This window comes from Rattus norvegicus, chromosome 9, assembly GCF_036323735.1.
Source record: "Rattus norvegicus strain BN/NHsdMcwi chromosome 9, GRCr8, whole genome shotgun sequence".
In the NCBI taxonomy this organism is placed as follows: domain Eukaryota; kingdom Metazoa; phylum Chordata; class Mammalia; order Rodentia; family Muridae; genus Rattus; species Rattus norvegicus.
In genome coordinates, this window is record NC_086027.1 from 110,651,362 (window position 1) to 110,666,424 (window position 15,063).

At 47.0% G+C, this 15,063-nt stretch overlaps 1 protein-coding gene and 1 long non-coding RNA gene across 10 annotated transcripts in view; one reads left to right on the forward strand and one right to left on the reverse strand.

Annotated features, from left to right (window-relative positions):
- Fbxl17 (F-box and leucine-rich repeat protein 17) overlaps positions 1 to 14,823 on the reverse strand; it is a 438,576-nt gene extending 423,753 nt beyond the window's left edge. For 3 of the 8 annotated variants that reach the window (XM_063267330.1, XM_063267331.1, XM_039083780.2), the window contains exon 1: positions 1,072 to 14,822. In XM_063267330.1, the coding sequence (XP_063123400.1) occupies positions 1,072 to 2,049 (978 nt within the window). In that variant the 5' untranslated portion in view covers positions 2,050 to 14,822. Of the gene's footprint in view, positions 1 to 1,071 lie in introns of all 8 variants that reach the window. The other 5 variants (XM_039083778.2, XM_063267329.1, XM_039083777.2 and 2 more) reach the window with 4 other exon arrangements.
- The window catches only part of LOC134480614 (uncharacterized), a 39,608-nt gene continuing 27,089 nt past the window's right edge, over positions 2,545 to 15,063 (forward strand). Inside the window, exon 1 of one of the 2 annotated variants that reach the window (XR_010055066.1) lies at positions 2,545 to 2,684. This is a non-coding gene — a long non-coding RNA (uncharacterized LOC134480614). Of the gene's footprint in view, positions 2,863 to 15,063 lie in introns of both variants that reach the window. The other variant, XR_010055065.1, reaches the window with a different exon arrangement.

Here is a 15,063-nt window from a genome sequence, read left to right on the forward strand (position 1 = left end):
GGGAAAAGTAAAAGGAGCCAAATTCTCCTGAAGATTATTTCTGGCTAGTCTTATTTAAATATCATCCACACTGGAAAAACCAAGTTCAAATTTATTACCTCCAGAAAGGGGTGTGCTAACAAAGACAGAAAACGAGGGGAGGAGGAGAAGTTAATGACTTAATGCAGATTGGATCACAAAGTTTGCCCTTAGCACTGACAAAACTGGAAACTTTCCTCGGTAATTTAAAGTGACACAAAGTTCCCACAGGCCATTCCAACTCTACACTCACCCAGCCCCCAAGGGAAAGAAACACCTCTGACTTGTAGTAATCCTTGTCTCTACATAAAGGTAAGGAAGGAAAACACCATAAACAACGGAGTGCTTGCACTTAAGTCAAGCCAGCCAAAACTCTCTAGTTCAACACCCAGTTGTGCCCTTTAGTTTATGGGTGTGACCTTGAACAAACCATTCAACCACTTCAGGCCCATCTAGAACGCTAGCTCCACAAAAGGAGAAAAAAAAAATTCCTCCTCCAGGCTCACCACTGTAAGTCATCTGTCCCCAAACACAGAAATGTGAGTTTACTTTGCACACAATACGTATTAACAGGGCTTATCTCACAGCATCAACTGGAGAAATCCAGGAGGTCTGTATAGAGAAAGCTCCGACGCGGCGGCGACTGGTCATGGTAAATGGTGACTACAAGTTAGTGCCACTAACCAGCAGCCATCAGACCTGAAAACTTTACAAACACCAGTATGCAAAGTGGTTGGCCCACTGTGTACAAACTCTGTTAGTTTCTATGTCGGGGGAGGGAGGCGTTGCTGATGCAAGGTATGAAGTCGGAGTTGTAGGCATAAGATCTAAGCTCCTAGGAGGCATTCCTCAGCCTCCAAGTTTTCTATACTTCAACGCCAGGCTGAAAGCTCAGGCCCCACTGGCTTCCCAGGCTCCCCTTCCGGCGTCCCCCGGCTGTCAGGGAACCCCTCCTCTGCACACAGGGGGAGGAGAGAGCCTGGGAGGCGGGGGGACGAGGGGAAGCTGGGTTGGGGGAAAGCGAGCATCCCTGAGCCTGTCGCCCAGACCCACCTTAAGCAGGATGGACGGCGGCAGTTGGTTGATGTCTGGGATTTCGGGGGGCGGCTCCCTGTGACAGTCGCAGGGGTTTTCGGGGGGCTCCTGACAGTCCGAGTCGCCGCTCTCAGGCTGCTGCTGGGCAGACGAGGGGGCGGTGCCCCCGGCTCGGACTGCGTCCCCGGCGGCGGCCTCGATGGGGGCACACTCGGAGGCGGGAGAGGCGGGCGCGGGGCAGAGCGGCGGCGGGGGCTGCTCCGGGGCCTGGCAGCAGCCGGCATCGGGCGGCCGCGGCGGCGAGGCACCTCCCCCCGCAGGCCCTCCCCCGCCGCCGCCGCCCCCGCCGCAGCCCCCGCCGCCGCAGCGGGGCTGCTTGCATGGGGTGCAGGCGGGGACCCCGGCCCCCTTCCGCTTGCAAACCATCTCGAGGACCGTGGTGGGCTCGGCCTGCGGCGGCGCCGGCGATCCCCGGAAGAGCTGCACGGCGGCCGGCGGTCCCAGGAAGCGCACGGGCCCCACGCCGGCCAGGAAGAGGCTCCGGCCCTGCTGCTCCCAGGCGGCGGCGGCGGCCAGCCCCAGCTCCTTGCAGCAGGACGCGGGCGACGAGGAGGCGGCGGCGGCGGCGGCCGAGGACAGGAGGAAGCGGCGAGCGGCGGCGGCGCAGTCCTCGGCGGCCAGGGCCGCGTAGCGCCGCGCCAGGTGCTGCGAGGAGACGGTGGCGTAGGCCCCGTCCCGCGGCGGCGGCGAGAGCGGCGGCTCCTCCTCTAGGCCGGCGGGGGCGGGCGCGCCGGGGCTGTGCACGATGAAGCAGAGCATGCAGGGCCCGCGGAAGAAGCAGTCCCGGCTCCGGGGCGCCGCGGGCTGCGGGGACGCCTTGGCCGGAGTCCGGTGGGGTAGTCTGAGGAGAGGGCGCCGGCGGCGACACCAGCTGCAGCAGCGAGGCCCCTTCTGGCTCGGGCGGTTACGCGGTTCCTTCGAGAGAAGGTGGCCCATATAGAAGGCCCCGAAGAGGGCGACCGGGACGGGGCGGGAGAGGGAGGCCCGAGGGGCGGGCTCCGGCGGCTGGGCAGGCCGCTGGCTGGGTCGCCCGCGCCGCGCACCCGGCACACGCGACGGCGGGGGTGGGCGTCAGCTGCGGGCCGCCCGGGTGCCCGACGCGGGCTACATGCTTTGCCCAGGGAGCCGGGAGAAGGACGGGCGCGAGCTGTGGGGACGCGAGGGAGGGAGAGAGTCTGCCGGCTAGGCCAGCCGGTTCGGTCGGTCAGCGCCGCGGCGGGGGCAACGCTGGCCCGACTCGGACCATTTTAACTGCGGCTCGGCCGGCGGCGCGCGCGCGCCCGCCCGCCCGCCCGCGACACGGCCCGTCGCCGCAGGAGCGCGCCGCCCGCTCCGGGAGGGGGGCGGAGCCGGCCGCGGGGGCGCGCCCGGACGGGGGCGCGCGGGGGCTCACCCAGGGCGGGGAGCGCCGGGGAGAAGCAGGGCCGCGCGCTGACAGGGCCGCGCGCCCCTCCCGCGGCGAGGTTGCCCGGACGCCTTAGGGCTCACGCCCCTCTCCAGAGGCGGGCGGAGACGCTTCCGAGCCAGCTGTGTGACATCCGTTTCCCCCCGCCGCGCTGACGTCTGGAGGTGTAAGTTCAAGAGCTGCCATTGGCCAGGCGCAGCTTGGCTCTTCCCCCTTCACTTCCCACCCCAGCATCAGCCCAGACTCGGAAACTGAGGCCAATTGGGAACCTGAAGAACCAGTTCCACCTGAGAGGCCTGAGGGAGAGACAGAAGCGCTGCCCTTGGGTGATGGGCGACAATCCAGTAAGGTCCCGTTAGCTGTGTGACAACAGTGATCCTACTCATTTGTCTAGGCACCTGTTGCGTGACGCTGCCTTTGCAGGCAATTGCAGGATGAAAGCATGTTATCAGATCAGGTACACTCGCCGGAAGGGAGTTTCTCGAACACAAGAGTAATCCTGACATTCCAGGCTCTCGAAGTTACTGTTGTTAACACCTTGAAATCCAGTCTGTCGACTCTATGAATATTAGTGCCGTGCCGGTATGACAGACTTTGGTGGCCAAGGTGGGAAAGTAAACTCAATCTTTCTGAAGTCTTAAATTTCAGTGGTGTAACAGGTTCACTGATGTGGAGAGGTCAGCTTTCACAGGAAAGAAGGTAGGGAAAGTTAGTTGTCTTAGACCCTTCTGCTGCTATAACAATACTACAGACATTAAATTGTGAACAAGTTTATCTGGTTCTGGAGGCTTGGGAAAGTGGAATAACATGCAGTGTCAGCTAAGTGGCAGGGTAAAAGCACTGGAAACCGTCTATCAGGTTTTATCAGGAACATACTCTTGTGGTAGCAATTCATTTTTGGTGGCAGAACTCCAGTGTCCTCATCACCTCTTAAAGGACCCCCTCCCTGTAGCGTTGCATTCATACTGTTGCTGTAGCAAATTTCAGTGTAAGTTTTGGAGGACATTTTCAACCATGCTAAGGAACCTAAAACAGGAGAGTTGTGTCTGTATGGTGAGTGGAGGAAAAGAAACAAAAGGAAAAGAGAGGGCGATTTGTTTCTGATGGTTGCTACTCTTCATTAAGAGAAGCCCCACTGCTCCCTGCTGAAGAAAAGTGGAGGGTATATTTAAAAGCTACCGAGGGGATTGAGGATACCACTGGAATTTTGCAAATAACGGTTCTCTTTCAGAAACTGCCCTTTTTAAGTCTTCATATTCAGAAATCCCACTGCCAGGGCTTGATCATAATGAAATGGAGTCTCAAAACAGAGACAAAGATTTGTTGGGTATTCATATACTTGTGCGGCCTGAGCTTCTTTTCCCTACAAATATTTCCCTACCCGCTTGCCCGTTGTTCTGCCCGTAAGTGACTAGAACGCCATCCGTGAAGCGCAGAGTTATGGCCTTACCCATCCTTCACCATCTCAGCCTGGCTGTTTTCTTTTTTAAAGAAATCCCTCCCCACCCCCCCAGAGCTGAGGACCCAACCCAGCGCTCTACCACTGAGCTTAATCCCCAACCCAGCCTGGCTGTTTTCTTGAGCAAATGAAGCTAACTAAACTTGTGCAGAAAGTACAGCCCTGTCAGTTTCCTGTAAGTCTAATGAGTGTCTACCCTTTGACACATCAGACCCATACCTTGTGTTCACCAAAGGAAATAAAGCCCTCCATCGGCACAGAGACTTGAACAGAAATGCTCATCTCAAGTGTACTCATGATGGCAAAATTCTCAAGGAGCCCAGATGTCTGTCAGTGGGAGAATAAGGAAGTTGAAATATTCAGTGCAACACTACTCATGAATTAAAAATAAAATAGAATATGAATGAATCTCATAGATGTGTGTTGAATCAGACTGTGGAGTTAGATCGGAGAATGCCTTCCTGATTTTAGCAAGTCCTTAAAAGAGAGGCTGGCACCGTGCAAACCCATCAGGGCCACATATGTGCTCAAACTGCAGCTTAATGTTTCTAAAGATGAGGTAGGCAGACAACTGAGACCTGGAGTTTCTGAAATTTACAGTAGCTACTTTATTATAATCCTTAGGCAGTCAGGAGTGAACAGGTTGCCCTTGGTCTTGTGGCATTCCGTCATACAAGTGACATTTGTGTTGGGTAGTTAAGAAAGGTTTGTGTCTGCTCTGACTGCTCCCTTCACCCACATAGATCTTGAGAAAACAAAATGAAATTCCTTAAGTGTTAACATTATCACTTAACTCTTTCTTCACCACACCTCAGCTCTCCATCTAGGGTTTCATACCTGTAATCCCAGCCCTCAAGAGGCTGAGGCAAGAACTTTGTCACAAGTTCAGGGCATTCCTGGGATGTAGTTACTCTCTAAAACAGAGATGCAGGGCAGTCAGTTGCTGTTATTGTCTTCGTGGTTTTAATGATAAATGTCTCCTGTAGTCTCAGACATTCAATACTTGGAGTCCAATTGGTGGTGCTGTTTAGGTAGATTTAGGGGGAGTGACCTTGTTGGAAGTGCTGTGGGTCAGGCTTTGAGGTTGCAAAGCAGGATAGCATTCTCAGGTTACACACTCTGCTTCTAAGACATCGACAACGACAAGGACGAGTTCGGAATGGCAGCCCTTAGCTTCCAGCTTCAGGTGTCATGGCCTGTATCATACCATCAAGGACTCTAGTCCTGAAACTGTGAGCCCGGATAAATGAGCTGCATTGGTCATAGTGTTTTTTGTTTTTTTGTTTTGTTTTGTTTTGTTTTTTTCATCAAAGCAGTGGAGAAATAACTAAAATAACTATTAAAACCATAGGAACTCTTTACCTATAATGCTGATACATTTTCAAGAAATGAAACTATCTGCAAGAGTTTTGTCAGTTGATTGTTAAAAATTAATAAACCCCATGATGTTGCGTGGCCAGAGACTAAACTGTGCTTGCAGCTAACCCTTGGTGGGTCTGACAGCATCTGGCCTCGAATTATCAGCTACAGCACATATCCTCTTAAGCATAAACAATCACCAACCATCAGTGTCATTTATGACCACTGTGGCCGTAGTGGAGAAGGTGGAAGATTCCCCACAGTCATGTCTGAATACATCCGACACAAGAACATCCTCCAGACTTAGAGTGGGCAGAAGAGGCGGATAGAGACTCTTACATTCTGTATTATAAGGGCACATTTGTACCTGACATTACAGAAAGAATATAGAGTCTGCACACACATGCTATTAATAGCTTTTTAGGCACTGCTAATGGTTTCTCTCAAGTTAACCCCTGCTGCCAGCCCGGATGCCTGTAAAGAAGTACAAAGTTGATATCCAACACACAAAAACTAAAGCATTCCAGGAAGTGCCTGAAGCCAATAGAGAAGGACTCGAGGCGGGACAATGAGAGGCACAGAAATCACAAGACTCATAAATATGGCTGACAAGAGGGACGACATAGAGTGAGTTCTAAAATGAATGACTATTCCCAAACCACAGTAGCTCCCTGTGGAATCTGATGTCTGGAGGGGACCTGCAGGCAGCATATCTTTTGAGGTGTTAGTCTGCTGGCCTCTCAGGTTGCTGGCTCTGAACAAAGTTCAATTTAAATATTTAATTCCTAACTCTCCTCATTGGCCTTTATGGTGACAGTCACAACTCTTACTATTCTGGTTTTCTAAATCACAAAGCTGAGTATTTCAGCTACTGTGTGACTACTGTTTTCTGACCATTTAACAATGACAGCCCTGTTCTATCTCCTAGATAGCGCATGACAAAGTGTCCATAGACTCCTCTGCTTTCTGAGGACTGCTAACTCACAGAGACCCTTTAGTGCTCAGAATAATCCCTTCCCGAGTCCAGTCCTCTCGTGTCTTCAGTGCTCTCTTGCTAAGACGTTCTGCAGCATTGTGATATTCTGGCTGCCTGTTTGCACCAAGACATCAAACCCAGCTGTCCTCCCCAGGCATGTCTCCAGCCAGGGAGACAGCATTTAGCATCCCATGTCACCAGTGTGCAATGCATTCCTTCCTGTACTGTCCATCCCACCCTACCTCTTCTTGAGTTCTTCTCTTTTTATTATTACTTTTAATGATTCTTTGTCACATATTTGTCTGGAAGTTTGGGGATTGGTTTTTCCAAGGGTTTATCTTTCTGGTGTTTACTCCCCCAATTCTGTCCCACTAGAATGTCAAGTACATGCAAGAGGAAAAACTCATTTTTTTTTTTTTTGATTTTCAGGAAGATAATTTTACAACTATGTGGAAGAACTAGAGAAGGCGAACAGGAAATTGGTAGGAAGACTAGGGATGATTGATCAAAGGATCAGAAGGGAAACTTTGTATTAATAAAGGTATCCTGGGAATAAGGAAGTAAGGTGCGACTTTTCAGGTTTCGCTAAATTATTTATTAGTTGAGTAGAAGGAAGAGAATGATGGATAGGAAGGAAATGAACCCCAGAATTACTACTTGCATGTTCAATGTTCCTTATTGTGCAGCCTTTTTTCAAATGGGAGGGATATTCCAACCCAGGATCGACTTCTTACAGCCTGGTAGGATCTGCACTGAAGCCAACATAGGAACTTCACAGTAAACAGTTTGACTAAAAGCCTCACATTGGGCATAGTGACACACACCCGTGATCCCAACACTTGGGAAGCAGAGGCAAGAGTACTGAAGCACAATCAAGGTCAACCTAGTCTATAAAAAGTTTAGATTAGCCAAGGCTAGACAGCGAGAGTGTCAAAAACCAAGAAAACACCTTGTACTTCTTGTCTAAAAATATACAATTTTAAAATTCACATTTGCCTGTAAAGCATTCTGATGTGTAAAAAGCTTCTTAGGGAATGAAGTTGGGTAATGATTGCAGCACATTGCTCAAACATGTTCCTGATACAAGGGCATATTGCATGTACCGCTAATCCTACCAGTTGTGGTTGAGGTGATGGATGGCCTTTATAGGAGACCAAAGATACTTTGCATCTGAAAATCATAGAACATCCCAGATGTTAAATCATTTAACAGTTTGCCCAGTCATGTTTTTGTGGAAATACTTAAAGCTAGAAATGTAAGAACCAACAAGTTTTAGGAGAAGTCTCTTTAGGAAGACAACATATTCTTTGATTGGGTTCAGACATTAACTTCCACCTAGACAGTTCTTCCCTTGCCTCTTTGAGGTCCCAGCCCACATGTCACCACCTCTCACAAGACCTCTTAGTGGCTCTGCTGAACTGCTCTGTAGAACTTCCCAGCCATTACCTGCTGCTGTGGTTGCTGGTTTAGTTAATATCACCCCAGTCAGAATTAATGCTTTGTTTCTAGGTCTTGTTCTTGCAGTAATAGATAATATGTCCAGAGGGTCCTGTGGAATCCAAAACACAGGTGAAAGCAAATAGTTATCCTTTAGTTTTCCAAAAAGTAAGTTTATAGAAGGGAATAACTAAGCAGGATTAAATGATTTGTTTTTCTCCAAACTTTACGTATTACTGGAATAATTAAGGCAAATTCGGGGGCTCATTGGACTTGCTTAAGATCCATATTTATCATTTTAATGAAACTAATTCAGCAGAAAGATCTATTACTCCTATTCCCTCCAGTCAGTGTCCAGCTAAGTAAGCCTTATAATTTTTATTTTCTCATTTTCAACTGATGCAAATTAATCTTTCTAGGTCTCCCTAACCAATATCATTCATTTTTCTCTCCTAGGATTTAATAATGTTTGGGTTTCTCGTTACACTGATATTAAATTGCTATCTGTAACCCAAGGCCAGATAATTAAAACTATTTCAGTGACTCAGAAAGAGCAAGCTACTCTCCTGACACCACATGTTAATAGTTTGTGATATTATTATAGTAATCAACCAAGTATCTACATTGCGACCCTGCTTGTTCTACCTTGAATGCGGTGACTAGGAGATTGCCTCCTCTTCACCCATTGTAAATAACTAGAGATAAAACAATCCTAATGAGGACCCACATACTGAAAGAACTGTGTAAAATGTATACTCTTTTCTGTGGTAGGTACAAGCAGGGGACAAGGGAAGGATGCCTGGACTCACACTCATCACAGACCACTGCCTAAAGCCTTCACCTGATTCTCTGTCTACTCCTGTAGCCACAGGCATCCACCCGCATTCCAGTTCCCGAATAATGACTCAGAAGCTTATTATGTAGTATTTAAACTAGGTTTATTCACAGACGAGTTTGTAACCTGTTTATACTATGCTATGTCTGCCAAATGGCTAGTTACCTCTCCTCTACTTCCTCCAAGTGCGGGTGGCAAATCTTCCCACTCACCCATCTTCCAGAGTTCCCCTCTCTACCAGATGTCCCATCCTCTAATCCTGCCTCAGGTAATAGGCCATCAGATATGTATGTGACACACAGTGCAAAAGAGATTATCCAGATGTGTCTCCCTTTTGAACTAATAAAGAGCTCTTTATCTAGTATCAATAAACTATCCACAGTAAGAACAATTATGAAAACTATCAAGAATTATATCCACAGTGTCCAGTCACATGCCTTTAAGAACTGTGGGGGAAGTGCTCCATTATCTATCTGGGTAAGCACCAAGTTCTGTACCTAAATCATTTTCTATCGTAATTTGCATTACCAACCTAAAGACATCATCTTAGACCTTAAATCATTTTCTTAGATCCTAAACAGCTTAAGTTTGATGAGACTATAACTAGCTAATCTTCAATCCTGTCAGAGACCTGAGAAGGAGAAAATTTACCTCAATAAATAGAAAGTACAGAGGAAGCAGCTTTGTCTCTATAGAAATGGCTGAGGTTCCTGGCTAACTGGGCAGCCACCCAAGGTTCCCTGTGTCCTGTGTTGGAGCATCATCTTCAGCCTTCTGAATCTCTGACGGACATTCTGTGAAGCAGGAGTGGAAAGACTTGCCTACTTTGTCTTTACAGAGCTCAGTGATAGACTCCCCTGCATCCCATTTGTCCAGATTGGACAGCATGCTGGCAGCAGTCAGGGCAGGGTGGTTTGGGGGCTGTTTGTCCCCCCCAGTTGTTGTTGTTGTTGTTGTTGTCCCCCGAACCCCGCCTGGCAGCAGCTTTGCCACACTTGAAGCCAACTCCGTAAGGAGGCTCGTCAGCGTTCAACGTCGTCTTCCAGGTAGAACACGGTGCTGTCAGGAGCAGACACGGCTGTCATGAAAAGCCTTATGTTAACAAAAAGTCTTGAAATGTCATACTGCAGAGTATTTTTTTCAGAGGAATTATTGAAAGCCATTGCCAGGGGATGGGAATAAAACACTGTCCTGTGTAGCTTCCTTTCACAGCTGCTTTACAACTTCATTTCTGTCTCACTGTATGTGTGTGTGTGTGTGTCAGACAGACAGACAGATGAACAGACAGACTTTTCCTTGACTTTATTTTATCCCTGTTGTCATCAGCATGTGTAAAGAATGACAGACCAGGGCCAGGAAGATGGATCAATGCCAGATAACCTGAGTTTGATCCCCAGAACCCATGTCAAAGAAGGAGAGAACCAAATCCTGAACGCTGTCCTCTAACCTCCGCTTGCCCAATGTGCCACATATGTCATACACATAGTAATTAAATAAAGTGTCTTTTGAAAGATCAAGAGCCCACAGCATTACTGAATTAGATTTATTTCAACAATGTGTATCTTTCTTACACTATAAATCAGATGTGCTCACTGCTGACTTACTAACATGGAGCATAAATACAGACCACGCTAGTGTCAGTCCTGAAACTCAAGTAGAAAACCAGTTCCACAATTTCAGGACAAGTTGTAGCAAATACGGCCAGGTTGATAGACTCTTACCAGGTCCATCTCTGGGGTCCCGGAAAATTGTCATAAATCATGCTTTGCAAAGTCTTAATGCAAAAGCCCATGGCCACTGTATTTCTCATCAGGCCCAATCAGGTGCTAGCAAACGTCCTGACGTATTTCCTGCCTACAACCACCCCCCCCACCCCTACCATGTCGAGTCAAGCACATCTAGTGTAAACACACCTGTGAAGGGAAGCAGAAATGTGGCTTGTAATTTCCCAAGAAGCATAGCACCCAACCTTCCAGGCGGTTATCTGCCCTTGGGCAAGGGAGACTTACAGGTTAGCCTTAGGTCTTAACAGCAGTTGTGGTTTTCAGACTGTTGATAATGTCTTCATTTTCCAGGTCAACCATGGAGGGATAAACAATATTCTCCCATCGCTAATATTGAACACTGTTATGTGTGTTTTAAATAAAAGAATGAAACATACTTTGGAAGTATAAGGATACTTACTATACTGTCAGAATCTTCACTGATGAGTTTTTATGGAACAGAGTCATCAGACAGTGAAAAATTCATTATTTCTAAAGGAAATTTAATTCTAGAACATACCCTAAACACCAACATTGAACTGCATTGCTTATCCCATACTGTTTCATCTACTTCATTACCAACCAGCGTCCTCTCACCCCTTGAAATACCTCATCTCTAGCTGTGTCTTTCTATTCCCATCTCCCTCCAAGTGATACTGAGATATGCTTCCTAGTATCTTCTTATGGACTGAGTTTTGGGAAATAGTCCGTGAAGAATATTAATCCTCTTCATGCACATTAGAGAAGATATTTGCTGAGATCAAGTTGTAGTATAATCCCTGAGAAATGTTGAAGAGAGGGCTAATGGGGAGGAATAATAGTTTCTAGAATAAAACATGAGCTTAGATGACATTTTCTGGATAACCTATATATATATATACATATATATATGTATATATATATGTATATATATATATATGTGAATGAATGAGAGATGGTAAAAGGCAGAAATATAAAGCTCCTCATGTCTGCCACAATAAGAAATTTTAAGAAAACCCCAATGATTCATAGCTTACTCTTTTGCTTCCTCTGAAGTAAAGCCAAATCTAAACTGAAATTTTGGCAACTTTCCTGGGAGATTAAGGCAGCATCGGGGGCTGCTGTTATCTCTACTAGAGAAAAGCTTGAAACCAGGAACCCTAAAAGGAAAGGCAAGTTCATAGTCTATTTGGGAAGATTCTTTCAAATAGCACTCTACTTTGACACAGTTCCAGAACATCTAACTCAGTGCCATTGTCCATTAGGGTTGAGTAAATTGAACCCATAATGAGATACCAGCAAAAACCGTTACAGTGGCTGTGGTTACTAACATAGCAAGCTTATGAGGAATTTAAAGGTATTACTAATGATGAAGGAGCGAAGTGATTCAATTGCCTTGGGAAACAGTTGCTAACTTCTTATTAAGTTTGCCAGGTGTGATGGCTTGCCCACTTCAAAAGCTGAGGCAGGAGGATCAAGGCCAATCTGAGTTACAGAGTGAAATCTTGTCTCAAAAAGCCAAATAATTTAATTTAGCTTAATGAATGGTACCATTTGTTCTCTTGATCTCTTTCCTGTTCGCGCAAGAGAAGAGAAATAGATGTTCGCACAAAAGCTTATACATGTGTATTTGTAGTAACTGTTAACCTACATGACACTCAGTGTGAACACAGATGCATCCACACAATGGGTCCAGCACAAATGATGCTGAGAAGTTAGCAATATACTCCATGTTCCCATTTATATTGGTTTCTTGCTTACTACATGGTTTCGTTTATGATCTTTCCTGCAAAGGCAATTTGGTGGGACAGAAAGCACAGCAGAGGTTGTCAGAGTCTGGCAGGGAGGTTGGGGGAGAACATATTGAGTGGTGTTCAGTGGGACGGATTTGGGGAAATAGGGGATAATTTTCATCTTGGGTTATGTATTATTAGTTACTTTTCTTTTGCTGTGAAGAGGCCCCATGACTGAGTCAACTAAGAGAATAATTTATTGAGGTCTTATAGATCCAGAGAGTGAGTCTATGACCAGGCTGGGGACAGGGTATGGCAGCAGACAGGCAGGCTTTCTGCTGGAGCAGTAGCTGAGAGCCTAAACCTTGAGACAGTAGCCACAAGGAAGAGAGAGCTATCTGGGAATGGTGCAAACTTTTGAAACCTCAAAGCCTGCCCCTAGTAACACACAGAGAAATGCCAACCTTACTAATCCTTCACAAACAGTTCTGCTGACTGGGGACCAAGTATTGAAATACATGAATGGAGGCCATTTTCATTAAAAAGCCTATGCCAGGCCTGGTCTGTCTCTGTCTCTCCTCTCTCTGTGTGTTTATCTCTGTCTCTCTCCCTCTTCCTGCAACTTGTGAGTCCTGTGAGCTCCCAGCTTCTGCTCCAGTACCAGGCCTGTTGCCACACTCCCTTCCATGTTTCCTTGGACTATTCCTCTGGTACTGTAAGCAATCCCCAGTTAAATGCTTTCCTTTAAACGTTGCCTTCCTTATGCTGTCTCCTCACATCAGCAGTAGCTAAGACGAAAGTTGGTACCAAGGAATAGGGTACTACTCTGATAGTTGATGCTTTCTGGAGGAGTGTGGAAGACTTGAACTCTAGCCTAGAAAAGCACTTGAATAATTGAAGCAGGACTTAATGGACCATCCTAGTCCATTTTGAGTAAAGTCGCAGTGAAACCACCAAACTAGACCATCCTACGGGTAGAAAGAAGGTTTATTAGGAACCAAACTGCCAAGGCTGTCTTGGGGTGGGGTTGGGAAACAAAATGGTGGAAAAGCAAGCAGAACTATATAAGTCAACAGGGTGGCATCTTTGAGTTGATAAAGGCTGTTTAGATGGATGGGATCTAGGTACCCTTGCTCTAGGAAGTTGACCTTTGAGCTGATTAATGGGGGTTCTAGGCACACAGAATGTGCCTGAAGAGATCTGCTATTCCAGTAAACATAAACCCTTAAGCGTGTTTATACAGTAGCAGCCCTTCTGTTTACCTGGCCAAGGTCCTTCTGTTTAGGACAATGCTACCAGCACTGCCAATTGGGAGATCCACTTTGAACATAACATTGGTAGGAGGATTAGCTTGGCACTGTGTTGCTAAGAGCCATGTGAATTGTGTAGACCTGGCTTAAGAGGTTTCAGAAGGGAAGCATGTTAGCAAGTGACCCAGAGACCATTCTTGGGATATTTTGGCAAAGAAGGTGACTGCCTTTGCCCTAAAAGTCTGCCTAAGGCTGAATTAAAGAGTTCTGAATTAATGTCACTGGGAAAGGAGATTTGAAGACATCCTCTTATGTTGATCCTCAGAGAAAAGGGTCAAGAGGAACTATTAGAGTTTTGCGTGGCAAAAAGGTAGTTTGGCAGGTAGGGGCCAATTAATGCCACAAAGGTCACATTACACAACAGACGGAGCATGAGATTTATTGGGGGGAGGGGTGAAATCGCACTTTGAGTGGAGATAGGAGAGGAAGGGCCAGGATGGCATGGGCTTTATTAAGGGCACTCAACTCGTGATAGCAGTGAAATGTGTCAAATTTAGCAGCTGGGTAACATGGCTGCTGGCTCCTAGTCACAGAAGGCAGGCTGGGGTCACACCTGGTACTGGAATGTGGACAGTTCCTAACAGTTACAAAAGAAATGCAAAATGAACAGTTTAAGGGGAAGAAGAACGCCAAGAACTGCATTGTCGGGGCCAAGTCCTGTGCTCAAGATCAGAGGGTTGAAGAAAAGCCTGATGCTAAATGGAATAAAGGAACTCACACTCAGAACAGCACAGCACCCCAGATAACCCAGCAGCTTGGAAACAGGAAGGAAAACAACCGGTCACAGCTTGTGCAGATGAAGAGGGCCAGGGTTTATCCCCAGCAGCAGTTGTGACTTGGCACTTGAGTCACGTGGTTCTAGACTTAAAGACATAAGAATACAAAAAGAGGGGAGGTGAATCTTCATGATTAAGGAATGCCTCTGAGATCAGGCATGTAGCATGAAAGCCCAGAGAGACCATTGTATGAATCTGTGAAGGTAAAACCTGGATTGCCTTGGAGACTCCAAGATGTTGGGGAGTCCAAAGCCATGGGATATCTGCCAAGGAGAGCTACAGACAGGATGTGGAGCCAGCCCAAGAGAAAGAAGCATGTTGCAGTTAGGAAATCTGGAAGGAGTGGGAGACACAAAGAACCGTCTTATAAGTCCTTTGACATCAAGAATAGAGATACAGGCTGGAGAGATGGCTCAGCGGTTAAGAGCACTGGCTGCTCTTCCAGAGGTCCTGAGTTCAAATCCCAGCACCCACATGGTGGCTCTGATGCCCTCTTCTGGTGTGTCTGAAAACAGCAACAGTGTACTCATGTAAATATAATTATAAATCTTAAAAAAAAAAAATAGAGATACCGAGTTTAGAGTTGCCCTTCTGGACCTCAGTTTTTCTCGCTATGCCCCTTTGGGGGCGGAAGTTTATATTCTGTGCATTGTGTGTATGTAATTGGCTTTTGACGGGACAGGGAGTTACAACTGAGAGATTGCCTCAAGTCTCAGAAGAGACTTTGGTCTTTGGACTTTTAAATGTTAAGACTGTGAAAGACTAAAGGACTTTAAGTTGGTCTGAGTACAGTTTGGGTTATGCTAGAGATCCAAGCCTTTGGGAGACAGAGAATAGTATGCCGGTGGTTTGAATGACAGCGCCCACATAGACTCATAGGTTTGAATGCTTGGTCCCCAGTTAGGGCAGCTGTTTGGA